Below are 17048 nucleotides of genomic sequence, written 5' to 3'. Positions count from 1 at the left end.
TCTCTCTGCCTTTTAGTCCTTATCTGTGGCTTGATTTTAAAAACTCCTTAAGCCTTTCGTGATTTTCCCCCCACAGCAGAAGTATTCCATAGAAGACTATCTTTTATTCATTTATAGCCTTACCACCCACTACAGGTTGATTTAAGTGCCAGATAATTATTTGGCCAAGTAGTAGTTGATACATTCTTAATGTGCTCTGATACTCAAAATGGCCCTATAAGAGCAGAGGAGTAAAACAGATGGGGCCTGTTGTGGCTAACGGGAAACCTTCGGGATGATTGGTTCAGCCAGAGAGAGTGGCAGAGCTTGTGGAAATGGCCTTGGGGTGGCTTCTCATCTTAGAACTTTGCTCGCATGAAAAAACTGTCTCCTGTCCACAAACATTGTGAAAAGTGGAAGAAGTCATCTTGCTGGCTTTAGACCTGTTTGCCAGACTTAGATGTGGCAGATATAACCCCTAGGGGCTATTGCCTCACTTCCAGGTTTTCCTGTACCACTTTCTGGGGGCAGGAAACAGGCTAAGTTGTACATTTCCTTCCAGCTGGAGGTCCCCTTGACGTGTCCATGTCGTTTTCTCTTAAATTGTTTGGAGTTGGCAAAACAAATACCGTCTCTTTTTCGCTTGTAACTATCACAGGAGAATTCTGGTCTCTGATTCTGTTTTTAATGTAGGCATAATGGATCTTGAAGCGTTTCTAGGAAATACAGTTCTTTCTGGGGACTCCCTTCCAGCTGTAACATACTTATAATTAGCTCTTAAAAACCTGCCACAAGATGTGAACTTTTTCTAGTGTCCTACTGCAAAGACTTTAAGGACATGGACCATAAATTTCCTTCTTAAGTGTACCCGGCATAAGATAGGCAATCACTGGAGCACCTCATTGCCTCAGTCAGTAGAGCATGCAACTCTTGACCTTGGGATTGTAATTTCGAGCTCGGTGTTGGTGTAGAGATTGCTTACATATAAAGTCTTTAAAAAGAAAAAAAGATAAGTACTCAACGAATGGTTATAAAGCCACTTGTAGTGATTCCTTTCTAGGCTGAAATAGGCTTACTGATTAACCTTGTGCTTCTGAAACTGTTATGCCCAGATCGCGATCTCCCCAGAATCCCAAGACCACCAAGGAGTCTGAGTCACGTATGCAAAGGCAAAGGGCTTTATTACGGGCTTAAGCTCGGGCTCCCAGACCTCACCAACGCAATGAATCCATGCTGAGAGCCCCGAACAAAGGAGGAGTAGGGTTTTTATTAACTCTAGGGCGGGAAAGGGGTGATGGACAGGGACTCCAACGTGATAGGACAAGGTGACGGCAGAGGTGGTTACGGCGCGGAGGGATTGGTGAGTTTAGAGCAAGGTGGGCCAGAATAGTGGCCGGAACGTCCCGTACCTCCCAACCTCCAGTGATTGGTTTGGACACAGGGAAGGGCGGTGGCTCAAGCCTGCTGAGTCAGGCCTCAGAGACTTGGGTCTTCTAATCTCTGGGGCCTTCTGAAGCCTGTCATGGCGCTGGTTTGGTTCTTCAAAACATTACCAACCACTTGAGATCTTGCTCAAATGCAAGTTCTGATTCCAAGACTCTGGGGTGGAGCCTTAACATCTACATTCCCAACAAGCTCTGAGGTGATGCACATACTGCTTGTCTGTAGACTGCACTTGAGTAAAAAGGTACTAACATAAGTATCTGCATTTGGCTTTTAGAAGTATTGCTAAAAACAGATTAGGATTTCTTATGGGTTTGGGATAAAGTCTTGGATTTATGATCTTTTTTTCCTATTATGTTACTCTATTTTTAACAATTCTCTTTTAATTTTTAATTTTAATTTATTTGAGGAGAGAGAGTGAGAGGACGCATGCAAGTTGGGGGAAAGAAGCAGAGGGAGAGAAAGAATCTTAATCAGGCTCCATGCTCAGTGTGGAGCCCGATGCGGGGCTCCATCTCACAACTATGAAATCATGACCTGAGCCAAAATCAAGAGTTGGAGGATGCTAAACCAACTGAGCCACCCAGGCACCCCTGTTTTTAACAGTTGTTGTATTTTATTCCAAAAAATGATTTGAGAAATCATTCCAGGATACTTTCAGTATAACAGGATTTTTCAATAAAAGTAATTGAGACAGGTTGAAAGAAAAGTAAGGAAGTCAAGGGTGGGAACAGTACAAAAGGTGAGTGCCTTTCTGTCCTAAGCTTTTTGCTTGAGGGGGATTGCAGATTTGGCCCTGAGCTTCCTAGTAGTCAATGCAAAGAGGAAAATTTTATCAGTTTTGCCAATACCTATAAAGTGAAAACAAACTAGCTGTTTAGTGAAACAGTATTTTTTGTTACTGAGACCAGAGAATTCTCCAATGGATTCTCCAAAAGAGGATCCTTTGCTACAGTGAGTGACATTCTTATCAGTAAGATTCTTATCAGTCTTCATACTTGTGACCTGACCCCCTCACAGAAAATGCCCAGGACAGTAAAAGCTGTGGACTATGGATCCACAACCCTTTATCCCAGGGCCAGCTTCCTTAGACAGCAGGAGAGATTTTTGTTACAGGAAAGCTGTTTCTCTGCCTGCTCTGTGCTGGGAACAAAGGGTAAGGTTATTAACAAGTTGAGTCCTCCGCATCCTTGTAGTTTGAGTTTTGTTGGAGGGGATAATTTGTGGAGGAGGCCAGGGAGCGTGCAGTCAAGTGGACAGGAGGCTGGGAGCTCAGCCAAGCTCCTTGTATACGTGGTACTTGTATCTCTTATGAGGCCTTCTCAAGACCTGCTTGGTGAGTTAAAAGACTGGCCTTGCTGCAAGGCTGTCTGGCAGTCCCGGTTGGTCACCAGCCTGTGAGTGAGCCAGTGAGAAAGCGAGGGGAGCAGCCTGGCCACAGCCCTCCTACCATACTGAGTTAGAGGGAGCCGGTGGTGCCTTCTTGGCTCTGAGGACTCCCTGTAACTCAACAGAACATAGGGAGGCAGCCCTAGGAGGAAAAGGAAAGGGGCTGCCGGTGCCCGAGCATCCTGAGGATGGTAGCGGCCCATTACCAAGCCACGGGAAGCACGTCTACCACCCATAGCTTTGAACTTTTTCCTCCTTTTCACTTGGCTTGAACCTTCAAAGGAGGTGGACACAGCACTCAGGGTGACCTGCCCCACAGGCAAAGGCAGGGTCGGTGTGGAGGACTAAGGGGCTTGGGGTGTTCCACTGCTGGGGAAGGAGTAGGTAGAATGGCGGTTGCTCTTGGCTGTTGACCTCCAGTCTCAAACCTCCAACCACAGCATTCCTGGCACCCACCCCGCTCTGAGGCAGGCCCTGGCCTCTTGTGACTGCCCCTTTCATTGGCCTCCCCCACATATGTATTTACCCCCAACATGCTGCTTCCCCCGCCTGGATTGGCTTCTGCCTTAAAGCTTCTTTCTCCCATAAATCTACTTCCCCCAGAAGCTTTCCAGAAACCTGACAATGTTGGGTCCTACCCTGCCCCCTCCACTGTTCGTTGTGGTCAGTTTTTATGTTTTTAGAGAAAGAGCAGTAGCACTGAGAGCCTCTTTGTCTGGTTCTCTGGCCAGATTCTGCCACAATGTGTGCATGGCATTTACCACATAAACCTGTGGCCTCCTGTGAAAACACAAGGAGTTTGAAGCCTTTGGCCCCTGAACTGGTAGGGCCTGCTCTGTCAAGTGATACCTGGCCTGTGTGGCTGGTACAGGTGGCTGGCTGTGTGCGCGGGTACAGGGATGGGTCTTGCCCTTTCACGGCCTTCCTGGCAAAGTTGGGATGAATCAGATTATCTCAGAGGGAGATTGTGATTTAATGAGTCCTGGAGATAGTCCTTTTTTTTTGGCAGGGGGAGATAGAGGAGTCCTATTTTAAATGTTTGTGTTTTTTTAAATGTTTTTTATTTATTTTTGAGAGCCAGAGAGAAACAGCGTGAGCAGGGGAGGGTCAGAGAGAGGGAGACATAGAATCCAAAGACAGGCTCCAGGCTCTGAGCTAGCTGTCAGCACAGAGCCCGATGCGGGGCTCGAACCCACGAACTATGAGATCATGACCTGAGCCAAAGTCGGACGCTTAACCAACTGAGCCACCCAGGCGTCCCCAGAGGAGTCCTTTTTTGATCAGAGGAGGCTTGGTCCCTGGTTGATCATTCCTCTGTCAGAATGGTTTAGTTAAGAGAGGAGCATCATCCCTCCCCCCTAATTCCCAGCCCTCCTTTCTCCATCCTGGATGGGAGCGAGTGGGAGGAAGGCCTGGCAGCTGTGACAGGGCTGCATGAGAAGGGTCAGATGTCCAGGCTTACAGAGTTAGCGTGGCCACATACGTGACGTGTGAGCATATTTTTACTGTAGGGCAAGCGGATGCCAAGCCTACATCACTCCTAATTATACACATCTGGTAGGTCATATGGCCTCTGTCGGAGACTAATGACGAATTTTAATACCAGAGTCCAGGTGGTTGCTGCCATATCCTGAAGCTTATGTGGTTTGTCTCTTGGTTCGGCCAAGGACAGGGCAGTTGTGGGGTGTACAGATTTTTCAGATAGAGGGTTGAATTCATTGCTCGTTGTCTATGCTCCGAGAGGTCTGGGCCCCCGTTTCGATCTTGTGGTTTTCCCTGGTAGAGAGGAGGCCGGCGGAGGCCTCTGTCTAGCGCAGAGCTGCTAGCTAGCAGGAGCTCTGTAAGGCACCTGGTCTCAGAGCAAGGAGGCCCCCCACAGAGTTAGTCGTAGGTTGTGTAAAGCTGTCGACCTGGGAGACAGTGTTGGTTCAACACCACAGGTCATTTTCATCGTCCGGAGCGGACCATTGGGTGCTTTGAAAAGTAGCTAAGCTTCTTCTCATTAGAAGTGTCTGAGTGGAACCTCTACCTCGCCCTCCCCCCAGAAAGTTAGAAGGAATGATGTGTCATGAAGCTGTAGAAACGAGGGCTGGACCTTCATGCAGTATTAGAGATGTCCACCTGGCAAGCGCAGATGGAGTCGAGGCTCAGAAATCTAAAACCTGCGCACTTGCTAGGCCACTTCATCACATTTGATATTCAGTTTTCCCTTATTATTTCTACCCCCATTGATATCTGCCCTTGTGTCCTGTAGCATCTTACATACAACTTGAAATGCACTCTCATGGACATTTAAATCTTTTCTTCTCACAACTTGTGGAGCTGAGGGGAGAGCATGACTTGTCAGGCAGATTCATAAGTAAGATTATGAAAGGACTGTTTATCCAGACTGAGGAAATAACCTGCCTTTTCTGAGGTACCTTTTCCATGGGAATCATTCCATTTCAGACCATCTGACCTGGTTGCTGAAGGGCCTCTGGCGACGATGTTAACCTAGTTCAGGTTTGTGTGTACACTTGAAAGTTACCTAGGGTGGCTCCCTCAGTACCTTGTAATTCTAGCTCACCCGCCCAACCCCCAGGATAAATGGATAGCTGCTTTTTTGAATAATGAGATCCAGACAAGACAAACTAAAACTATATCATCAAAACAAAGATCATTTGTTTGCACCCTTTTCCTGCCCCAGCAGCATCTTATTCCAGCCCTTGTCGCCAGACCACACCCTTTAATGGAGGGAGCATTAGCCACCCATCGAGGCCTGACTCTGGCTACTGAGAGTTTCTAGGAATGGAGCAAGGAGGAGAAATTCGGGGTGCCAGGTTAGATTTTTTTCCAGCTCGTGGGTTCAACTTATTCCTGTAGTGAACAGAATTTGCCTGTAAACAACTTCACATGCAGTTTTGTAAATAGCCACAAGGTGAGGGTGTGGCTCCATGAACATGTCGCAGCAGGACTTGGTCACTCAGCTCTGTGTCCTGTCATTCTCTTCCCTCTTCTTCATGTGCTTCTCTGCCTTCTGACTTGTTGCCTTGATGGTTGATAAAGAGCTTGGATTCTGGAGTGACGCAGTCCTGCGTTTAAATCTCTCTGAGCCTTGGTTTCCCCCTCCGTGAGCGAAGAGAAGAGGACTTGCCTCCCATGGGAAACTCCCTCTGGCCTGCTGCTAGCAGTTGTGTAAATTGATGCCACCCCTTTAGAGGGCCACTTGGCAACGTAGGCTCAAGTATGTGCAGGTACCCTTCACCTCAGCACCTCTTCTGCTGGATGTTTCTGCTATGCACATGCTAGTGTGCATGCAAGGGATGTGTGCCGTTGGTTGTTTTGTTTGGTCAGTTGTGCTTTGTTGCAGCATTGGTCGTAGTAAGGAAAGACTGGAAATGACCCCAGTATTCGCAAATAGAGAGACAGTGACATAAACTGGGGGACGCTTTTACGGTGGAATACGGTACCGGGCAGTGATGTCAAAGAAGGAGGAAGCTCTCTGGGTATTGCTGAGAAAAGATGTCCAAGATACTTTGTTGTGTGTGTGTGTGTCTGTGTGTGTGTGTATGTGTGTGTGTTTTAGAGAAAAAAGAGGAAAGAAAGCATTACTGAACGGGTGTCCTGAACAGTGTGCTACTTTTATGTAAAGAGGGAAAAGGATGAAATAGATTGTTGTTTGCATGTACTTCAAGAGCTGAGGGAGAGCCCTATGCACAGAATTAATGAGACTATTTACCTGTTTTTATGGGAGTAGCTAGTAGTAAATATTTTGCTTGAGTTATATGAGAAATTGGCTGCTTTTTTCTCCCTCTGTTGGACTCCTTTGGTGCCTGCAAGGTGACTTTTTACACTGATTCTGTGCCCTACACTCCCCCCATGACACTGTTGGCACCAGCTGAGCCACAGCACGCGCTGTGCGCCAGGCACTGTCTTAATGCCCTGCATCGTGCAGGAGCCTGTTACAGTGACGAATGGGGACAAGGACAGAGGGAGACTTCCATCTGCAGTGCATTTTGTATTTCATCCACATATTACCTGTCAAAAAAATTGTTCTGCCTCATGCAGCAGTTGTGAGAAGTAAGAGAGTCAGTGTGAATTGTGTGCTCTTTAGGGGCACCTCCGAACGGGTCTGGAGCCTCGGGTGCCCCGGCAAGCAGAGGAGGACCCTTTTCCAGTACAGGGCGGGTGTTTACAAGACCTAGCTGTGCCGCACCCAGCTTCCCAGTGAGCACGTGAGCAGGAGGAGCCCAGTCTAGGGCCTCCCCCCTCCCCGCCGCTCCCGCACCTCCTCTTGCTGTCACTGCTTCTCCTCGTCTCTGAGGAAACAAGGCTATTTTTGTCTAGCTTCTAGCTTTGAGGTTGGCGCAGTGCATTCCAGGTGGCCGCCAAAGTCCTGGGCACTTGCTTCCCTTGTTCCCCTTCCAGATCTTCCTGGAGTTGTTCCCCTCCTTCAGCTTGTCAGCCCCAGCCCCGTCCCCCGGTGTCCCCGGTGGCAGTGGGGCCTGAACTGTTAGGCTGAGGGGTGGGAGTCTCTCTGTAATCCCTGAAGCTCTTACTGGAACAGTCCTATTTTCAGATTCAGCTCCCAGATTGTTCCGTCTTCCCTCCCTGAGTGCTCGCCCTGGTTCTCCCTCACCTGCCCACCCGCCAGCCGGCCCAGGGCTCTCGCTTTCACTGTCCAATGCACGCGTGCTCTGGGGCCGTTACCACCTGGATTTCCCTGGGTGCAAGTTCGTCATAACCCAAGCTAGTGGGAGAAGAGTGCTGCTCGCTCGCTCTCTGGCGGGAGTAAGTCGCCACCTGCCCTGCCGCCTGGGCTGCGGTTTCTGAGGGAGGGTCCCGCCGCCTCCGCCAGGCCCGGGCAGGCACTGTGGGAAGCCGCTGGGCGCGGCCAGGGCCTGAGCTCGCCCGGACTTGTGCCCGTGGCAGAGCGGTCGGAGCCAGGCCGCAGCTGCCTGCCGGTGGGAGTATTGCGGCGACAGCACTGCTGTGGCCTGGCCCTTCGGCCTAGTGCCACAGGGATGAAAATGGGGCTTTGAGCCTGGTCTCTGATTTGGACTTGTATTGACCCTTCTGGGCATCTGGTGCTGGGGCGGGTACAAGCCGTATAAAAGCGGAGGACAAAATGGTTTGCTCCTGCTTCCCCTTTGGAAGGCCCTGGGGCCAAGGAAAGCCAGACCTGTGTTCTCTTCTGAGGAAGTCAACATTTGATCTTTCTCTTCTTTGGCGAGAAGAAAAGAAAAAAGAAAACAAAAGAAAAAAGAAAAAGGCTGTCCTTAGTTTATTTTAATGAAATATAGTTGACATACTAGTTTTAGGTGTACAACATAATGATTCAACAATTGTATACTTTACAAAATGCTCACCATGGTAAGTGGGTAAGTATAGTCACCACACGACATTATTTCAGTATATAGATTATACTACAATATTATACACTATATTCCCTATGCTGTGCTTTTCATCCCTGTAACTGACTGACTTTATAGCCGGAAGTTTGTACTTCTTAGTCCCCTTTATCTAGTTTACCCATCTCCCTCACCCCCTTCCTCTCTGGCAAACACCAGTTCTCTATATTTATGAGTCTGTTTCTTTTTGTTGTTGTTTAGACTCTATATATAAATGAAAACATACAGTATTTGTCTTTTCTCTGTCTTATTTCACTGAGCATAATACCCTCTAGGTCCATTCGTGTTTTCACGAATGGAACGATCTCATTCTTTGTTTATGGCTGAATATATTCTTAGTAATATTCCGTCATATATATGCACCATACCTTCTCTGTCCATTCACTGTGGATGGACACTTAACGTTGTTTCCATGTCTTGGTTATTGTAAGTAATGCTGCAGTAAGCATGGGGGTGCGTGTATCTTTTCAAATTAATGTTTTCAGTTCTCCTTGGTAAACATCCAGAAATGGAATAACTGGATCATACAGTACTTCTATTTTTAGTTTTTTGAGGAGCCTCCATACGATTTTCCCAGGAGCTACCTCGGTTTCAGTAATTTACACACACTGCACAGGGGTTCCCTTTTCTTCACCTTGTCGCTGACACTTGTTATTTCTTGTCCTTCTTGTTCTATTCTAGCCGTTCTGACTGGTGTGAGGTGGTGTGTCATGGTGGGGATTTTTTTTAATGTTTTATTTATTTATTTTGAGAGAGAGAGAGAGGATCCCTCGCAGGCTCCTTGGTGTCAGTGCAGAGCCCAACATAAGGCTCGATCTCAGGAACCGTGAGATGATGATCTGAGCTGAAATCAAGATTCAGACGCTTAACTGACTGAGCCCCCAGGCGGCCCTGTCATGGAGCTTTGATGTGCATTTCTCTGATTAGTGATGTTGAGCATCTTTTTATGTGTCCATTGACTGTCTTTTTTGGAAAAATGTCTCTTCAGGTCCTCTACCCATTTTTTAAACCCGATTATTTGATTTTTTGGTGTTGTATGAGTTCTTTATATATTTGGCTATTGAACCCTTATCAGATACATAATTTACAAATATCTTCTCCCATTCAGTAGTTTACCTTTTCTTTTGTTGGTGGTTTCCTTCGCTATGCAAATGTCTGTCTGGGTCATTAAAAAGCAAGGTTTCTGGGACACAGATGCAGTAAATATATCTTTTTTTTTCCTTTTGCCATCTTGTAGAAGGCTGACGGCTTCGGGGGAACACTGACCTAGTGACATCTCAATGGCCTTGGGAGAAGAAAAGGCAGAGGTGGAGGCATCCGCAGCCGCAAAGGCCCCGTCCTGTGGGCAGTGGAGCTGCAGGGAGCAGGAAGCGGACACCCCAGGCCTCACGAGGGGGGAGCAGGAGCAGCCAGCACTCCTGGAACCTGAGGGAGGGTTCGCATCCCCGGGGTGGGGAACAGAGGGGCCCCCTGTCCCTGCCTGCTGTGATGGGGCTGGCCCCAGCCCCTCTGGAGCCTACCAGCCGCAGGCTAACAGCACCAGGAGGGAGTCGGTAGCTGGTAGATCTAAGCCCGCTCTTGGCTGCCTGCCTCCTCCTTCTGCAGCGACTGGAGACCGTTTGCACTCTGTGGAAAGCCAGGTAGGTAATAAGGCAAATGGGACTGTAGATTTAACTAATGTGGTACTTTGGCGGTATGTTCTAGCATTTTCTCACCATCTTACCTGGTTTCCCAGCGTCTGTACAAGGAGAGGAGTTAAGGGAATGTGGGCGTGATGGCTTCTGAGTTACAGGCTCACCTGGAGAGTTGGGCCCTGGGGACTCTGTCCACAGCATCTCCTGTTCCTCAAGAGTGTGACTGGTGATCTTGTAGAGACTGAGGATGCTGTCGTCAAGACTTTGTTTGTTGCCCGGTGGGCTAGCCCAGGGGGCTGTGTCCTGTTTCTGACTTGGTGATCTGAAGTCTTTAGGGGGAGTCCTTAGGAGACTTGGGTCCAGGGCTGTGGGCTCCTGAAGGCTCTGAGACTGCATCCCCTTGGGACCCAAGGAACCTGGCAGAGGCTTGGAGGCCCCGTAGTAGGCGGCACGGCACGGTCCTCGGGGAAGAAGAATTTCTTGGGCCTCCCTGACTGCAGGGAAGCCTTACCTAGTGTGAGTCACGTGGAGCAAGGCGTCCTGCTTGGCTCTGTGACCTCAGGAATGTCACCAAGTCTTTCAGGCCCTCGGTACAGTTGGGAAGGTGACCGGAATGCGCTGTCCTTCCCAGCTCTGGCATCCTATTATGTTCTGCTTGCCAAGGCCTTCCATGGAATGGCTTTGATGTCTTCAGTGTCATTGTGGCCTTGGCTGCTGAATACTGCCCCCATGTGGTTCTGTCCTGTGAGGGTGCTGCATAGGCCTGTCTGGGAGAAAACTGAAGCTGTACCCATCTTCCTGGGAGCCAGGGGTGGCGGAAGGTTCAGGGCACCTGTGAGAGATTTAGTGAGGCAGGGAGCTCATGAGCAAACATAGAAATAGGCTGTTTTAGGAGCTTACTAAAAATGGGCTGCTTATTGTAGTACCTGTTGTTTTTTGAGCTCTTACCTGTGCTTTTCACATGTGAGCTCCTTTAATCCTCATGTCCTAAGTAAGTGGTACTGTTACCATCCCTGTTTCACAGACAAGGGAAATGAGGCCCAGTGTCCTACATCTGGAAGGTGGCAGTTAGGGGCATTGAGTCTGTCCGGTTCCGAGCCCACGCCTTTAACCAGTGTGCTGTCCCACCTCCCTCAGGGCACAGGTTCTTCACTGAGCAAATTAAAAACTCAGAGGGAAGAGGCTAAAATGAGTGACTTGCTTTGCCAGCATTCAGTTCCTACCGAGGTGAGCGGAGCAGGATGTGGCTTCGTGGATCAGCTGCCTGTTGGTTTCGATGTGTTTCCAGTCGGAGGTTTCTTCCACCCAGGACGTGCGTCTCAGAAGTTAGTGGGGCGCTCCAGCCTTAGCACGACAGAGCTGTCGGATTGCATGCGCTCTCTGCCTGCACGAAGACCTGAGGGTGTGATCAGTTTAGGGAAGGCCGTCGGCTTCCCGGAGCATGCTGGGTGTCGGTGCTGGAAACTAGCCGCACACTGTCTGGTTCTCGCATCAGATAGCAGACTCTTATTTCAAGGCCTTTTCTGAATATCATCTAGGCCCCCAAGGAAATTCCAAAGTTGTCCTCTAAGAACGAAATTTGGTTTGCTTGTTTTTACTTGAGTGGTTTTTCTTCCCTCTCATAACAGATGGAGGAGACCAGGCTTTCTGCCTCAGAGGAGCTACCTCAGACCCTCACGGATCCCAGAGCCACAGATCTCTGCTCAGGACATGAGGCCGATACCGAAGATGACCCATCCCCAGTTGAGTCACCACGGGTGCTGGACCTCAGCCAGCAGCCTCAGCGCTCAGGTTTCCCTTTCCCAACAAGATGGAGGTCTGTAGTGAGCCAAGGCGCTGCTGCTCCTCCGTTCTCCAGCTGCAGCGTCTCTGCGTCCTCCCCGGGCAGCAGTCTCCAGGGTCACCAGGATGAGGCAGAAGCTCAGAGTTGCTCCATTGCCAAGGTCTCATCCTCCCTGGAGCTGGTCGTGCCCCAGTCGGCCCCCTCCGTGGTGGGGCCAGGGCCACGGCTCCAGTGGCCACCACAGCCTGCGTCCTCCGGGGTTGATGCTCCTGGGCTGGGCAGGAGGCACCTCTCCTTCCAGGCCGAGTACTGGGCCTGTGTGCTGCCGGACTCTTTGCCTCCTTCCCCTGACCGCCACTCTCCACTCTGGAACCCGAATAAGGAGTATGAAGACCTGCTGGACTATACTTACCCGCTCAGGCCCAAGCCTCACCTCCCAAAGCACCTTGACAGCCACAAGCTGGCTGATCCTATCTTGCAGGACTCGGGTGTAGACCTGGATAGCTTTTCTGTTTCCCCCGCAAGTACCCTGAAGTCCCCTACTAATGGCTCCCAGAATTGCCCATCAGCAGAGGCCTCTGCCCTGCCATTCTCTAGGCCCAGAGAGCCGAGCCTTATGCGGTGGCCCTCTGGAGCACCCCAGAAGCAGTGCAGTGTGGGGTTGGCATCTTGTAACCAGCTCACATCTACCCCCAGAGCCTCGGGCGGCAGAGACGCTCCTTGGGAGAGCAGAGAGCCAGCCCAGAGGTATGTGAAGGACTGGCTGCCGATGGACAAGCGCCCTGAGGAGGGCTCTCCCCAGCTGAGGCCCTGCGACAGAGGCTGGCCCTTGCCCAGGACAGAGAGAGAGAAGGGGGCCAGCCAGGGTAGCTGGCACCCGGCCTGCACAGAGTCTAGATGGAAACCAGAAGAGGAGGTGGAAAGTGATGACGAGTATCTCGCCTTGCCCGCTCGGCTGACACAGGTTTCTAGTTTGGTTTCATGTCTAGGTTCTAGTCCTACCTTGGTGACCCTGCCCACTGGGGCTGCTGAAGGGCATACCTCCCTCAACGTGTCAGACAGCGATGGGCCAGCCTCCCTCCCGTCGGACTCCAGCCAGAGCCATCTTCCTTCTGGGGCCGCCCTCAGGGGGTCCAGGGGCCCTGAGGGCCAGAACCACCGTTTGCTCTGCTCCTTCGTCCGTGCAAGGGGCTCTGCGGGGGAAGGCGGTCTGGGGAGCAGCCAGGCCCTGGGAGTCTCCTCTGGACCCCTGACAGCACACTCTTCTTTGCCAGCTGTGTGGGATCAGCATGCATTCTTAGCCCCAGATGGTGATGGGCAGCCTCCTGGGAAAGGAGAGCCCGGAAAAGAATCACTCGTGCAGTGTGTGAAGGTAAACTCCCCGTTCAGGAGGCTTTGCCTAGAGGGATCTCTTCTCCCAGCGCATGGAATCAAATGTAGTAACCTTGAGCACTTTACATGTGCCAGGCGCTGTGCTGTGCTTTAGCTCACTTGATTCTCATACCTGTCTGATAAGGACGACTGTTCTTTCACAGTTGGGAGAAAAGGCCTTCAAGGATTAGGTAACTTGCCCACCCAAGGGCAAGAGCCTAAGCTTAACCATTACTCCTGGCTGCTTCCTAGAGTTCTTAACTTTGAGGATTAAGATATATTCTGCCGAGAAAGATCTGTGCTCGCATGCCTTTAGGAAATACTGAACTAAACCATGGTAAATGGTTTCTTGACTGCGGGACTTCTCAGAGCTTCAGTTTGATAAAGTGGTGGCGCTTCAGAGTTAAGTCATTTCATGTACCGTGTCCTAAGACATTTTGGTCACCAAACATCTTGTGGACTGGTGACTCTCTGGAGATAGGATTAATACTCTGTGGAATGGGGTCATTAGCATCAGGCAGATCTGAATTTCAATCATGGCACTGCCATATTTAGAATTTCAGCTTAGTCTTTTGAGTTTGCTCATTTATAAAATGCAGAGCCTTGCCTCTTGGGGATGTAGTATGGATTACATGAAATCTTTTTTTTTTTAATGTTTTTTAAAAAAAAATTTTATAGTTTATTTTTGAGACAGAGAGAGCATGAGTGGGGGAGGGTCAGAGAGAGAGAGGGAGACGCAGGATCCGAAACAGGCTCCAGGCTCTGAACTGTCAGCACAGAGCCTGATGCAGGGCTTGAACCCACGAACCGTGAGATCTGACCTGAGCCGAAGTCGGGCGCTTAACTGACTGAGCCACCCAGGCACCCCATTTAATGTTTATTTTTGAGAGAGAGAGACAGTGCAAGTTTGAAAGGGGCAGAGAGAGACACACACACATAGAATCTGAAGCAGGCTCCAGGCTCTGAGCTGTCAGCACAGACCCTGACACAGGGCTTGAACTCAAAAACAGCTAGATCATGACCTGAGCCACAGTCAGATGCTTAACCGATTGAGCCACCCAGGCACCTCTACATGAAATAATTCTTGTTGAAGGCTTTGCATAGTCCCTGACACAAGGATTTTCAGGTACGTGGCTCTCTGCATGTGGAGAGTCCCACATAAGGCCTCGTGTCCTGGGTGAGTTCACAGACACTGCACACACATAGCAGCGCAGGTGGCTGGAGAACCTGGAACCCATGAGCCAGCGCAGCAGATGTTTTCTAGCACTGATGCCTTTGGTCTGCCTTGTGATGGCCTGTGGATGACTTTATTTTGTCCCATGAAGCAGGTAGGACAGATATTACCAGGTACCTCTTTTGTGATAAAAGACTGAAATACTGCGAGGCAAAGTGCTTGGGTCAGAGCCTCCCCAGGGTGAGTGGCCAGTGGGAGTCTAGGGGCCCGGTGCCCTGGGCAGTGCAGGAACAGAACAGGGACAAGCAGTTGTAATTCACTTGTTTCCTGCCATACGTTCAAGTTAGTCACAATCATAGCCATTTATCTCCTGTTTTCCTCAGGGACAGTTCCCAAAGCTCGCACTGGTGTCACCCAACAGTTGGTTTCCACGGTTGGCATGCTTTTGGGCTGTTCCCTGTCCGTGGCCCCTCCCCCTAGCTGCTCTCTTCCTACGTGCAGGGCAGGCTTTTTTCAGCCTGTCATTTTTGCTGTCACAAAGGCTGAGGGGAGACCGCCAAGGTGGGGCCCGTCATATTGCCCCGGTGGAGGTCTGGAGTCAGGGTGGGAACAGGCAGGGGAGGAGCGTGGAAACTGACCCCTCAAGTGAGGGAACACTCCAGAAAAGCGCAGTCTCTCTCCTAGAATCCCCTGGATTGAAAGTGCAGACAGCAGTTTGGTCTGTAACACCATGTGTCCTCTATTTGTCTCCACAGACGTTCTGCTGTCAGCTGGAAGAGCTGATCGGCTGGCTGTATAACATAGCCGACGTTACCGACCACTTGATTCCATCCAAGTCCAATCTTACAGGTCTCAAGTCTTCTCTGCAGCTTTACCGGGTAATATGTGGTCCTGGCTTCTGGCTGCTCACTCTGACCAGAGTGGTGGCTAAGTACTTGATTACAAAGTAAAAGCTCAAATACCCGATACTCAGTATGTTAGGGCACAGTGGACTGTTGTATCTGAAATCTAATCAGTGGTCCTTTCCAGATTCTTACTGTTGCAACACTGTAAAATGTAGGAGTTATATCCCAGGCCAAGAAGAGTTTGGAGAAAATCTATTATCCTCAGTCTAATATACTTAAGGATGATTTGCGATGTAATTTTCCAAATGTCTCGGATAAAGTAGAGATCTGCACTAGTCACCGGATGCCTATTCACATGTGGCTCTTCAGCTGAAGTCGAATTCAAGATTCCTATTTCTGTTAACACTAGATACAGTCCCAGATGTCAGGCATCACATTTGTCTAGTGGCAACCGTATTGAGTAGCGTAGCTAGAACACTTCCATCATCACAAAAAGTTCTTTTGGAAAGCCCTGACTGGAATTTGCTTCTGTGTTTTCTTTTGGGGGGTCTTTGCCTCTTCTTCATTAAGGTTTTGTTATTTTTAACATCTCTTTGTGTGTTCTGGTTCATTTGACTTTAGTATCTGAAGTGATAGTTTTTGCCTGTTGTTCTAGAATAACCATCAATAGGTCCCCCTTCATTCTCAGATGTGTTCTGAATCGGAGGATAAATTATACAGTTACCCTAAGCATAATATTAACCTTGACTGAACTACCCACAGGCCTGTAGCATGTCTGGTTGGCCAAGCATTTCCAACCTCTGAAGGAGCAGAGGTAGTTAGGAGTTGTGGTGTGAGCCTGATGCTAGTCTTGAGAGGGTTTTCTGAGACAGTTCTTTGCATTTCTGCCACCTAATCAAGTGCCTTCAGAGGAGGTTATTGACTGTCCCTGAGCCAGAGCAGCACCCACCCAGCCCCCGGCACATCCTGGTGGGCAGGACGGAGACGGGCCTTTTGTTTTCCAGCTTGGAGCCAAGTCAGATTTAGGGAGGGGCATCACCTGGGTGGCCAGCTGTCCCACCTTAGTGGGAGTGCTACTTCCTGCTGTGTAGACAGAGGTCACCTGGAGTTCCTTGCCCAGAGTGTGCTGGAGGGAGGAGGGGAAGGCTGAGTGTGACAGCGCTCTCTGTGCGCAGCTCCTGAGTATGTGTGTGTAGCTGGGCAGGGCCCGCCCCTTGGGGGTCTAGGGGCAGTACCACTGTGGGGAGAGGAAACTGCCTGGAAGTTGCCCTCAGAATTACCTGGGTGGTCTCTCCAGAGTGCCTCGGCCCCATCCCCATCAGAGCAAGTGCCAAGTAGAACGAGTCCATTTCCTCCATTTTACCCCTCCCTGTCCTTCTCTGCCTCACCTTCCAGGCTGGCCAGAGCAGCTGTCTTGCTTTGTGGGTAGAACTGAGACCTGAGCTGGGAGTTAACCCTCACAAGTCAGTGAAGACTAGCCCTCTTGTGTCCCCTACACAGCTGTATCATAAAGCGGGACCACTGTCAGCCCCTTTCCCACACATAATGGTGCATGACTTACAAATAAGTGTGAGCTACCTTGACCCCTGTGTAGATACCTAATATAAGCAGGTGTGTTTGTGTCCACGAATTGTTAACTGTGACTGTCTCATACTCTTTGTCTTAACACTGTAGCTTTATGGCAGCATATAAACTACAGAGAATACTAAAGAATAAAATAAAAAGCACAGGTATTAGGGCAGAGGAAAATTAAAGACAAGAATATAGTTAAGTCCAAGAGTAAAATTAAAACTTGAGAATGTGAACCACCAAGTTTTGTACCCTGTACTAAAAGTCATCATGGATTTGACTTGACACATCTTAGCATCTAAAGGAACATCAAAACAGTCAGCTGTAAGGCTTGGTATCCATGAGGGGAAAACAAATCATCTACTTGGGAGACTCAGCTTCCCTGATGCCTTCCCGAGGCCCAAGGTCTGCACAGAGCTGGATGTTCAGGGAAGAAGTGGGTCGAGGCACCTCTCATGTGGCTCTTACTTC

The 17048-nt window shown here is 49.6% G+C and overlaps 1 protein-coding gene across 9 annotated transcripts in view; it reads left to right on the top strand.

Annotated features, from left to right (window-relative positions):
• CEP68 (centrosomal protein 68) overlaps positions 1 to 17048 on the top strand; it is a 37371-nt gene that overhangs the window by 1595 nt on the left and 18728 nt on the right. For 4 of the 9 annotated variants that reach the window (XM_077766416.1, XM_077766413.1, XM_077766415.1 and 1 more), the window contains exons 2-5: positions 9439 to 9841; positions 10973 to 11062; positions 11464 to 12990; positions 14919 to 15041. In XM_077766416.1, the coding sequence (XP_077622542.1) occupies positions 9482 to 9841; positions 10973 to 11062; positions 11464 to 12990; positions 14919 to 15041 (2100 nt within the window). In that variant the 5' untranslated portion in view covers positions 9439 to 9481. Of the gene's footprint in view, positions 1 to 5138; positions 6045 to 9438; positions 9842 to 10972; positions 11161 to 11463; positions 12991 to 14918; positions 15042 to 17048 lie in introns of those variants that run through there. The other 5 variants (XM_077766412.1, XM_077766411.1, XM_077766418.1 and 2 more) reach the window with 5 other exon arrangements.

The sequence above is a fragment of the Crocuta crocuta genome, unplaced genomic scaffold (assembly GCF_008692635.1).
Source record: "Crocuta crocuta isolate KB4526 unplaced genomic scaffold, BGI_CrCroc_1.0 scaffold113, whole genome shotgun sequence".
NCBI lineage: Eukaryota > Metazoa > Chordata > Mammalia > Carnivora > Hyaenidae > Crocuta > Crocuta crocuta.
The sequence above is the reverse complement of the archived record's forward strand: the minus strand, read 5'-3'. Positions and strand labels throughout refer to the sequence as shown.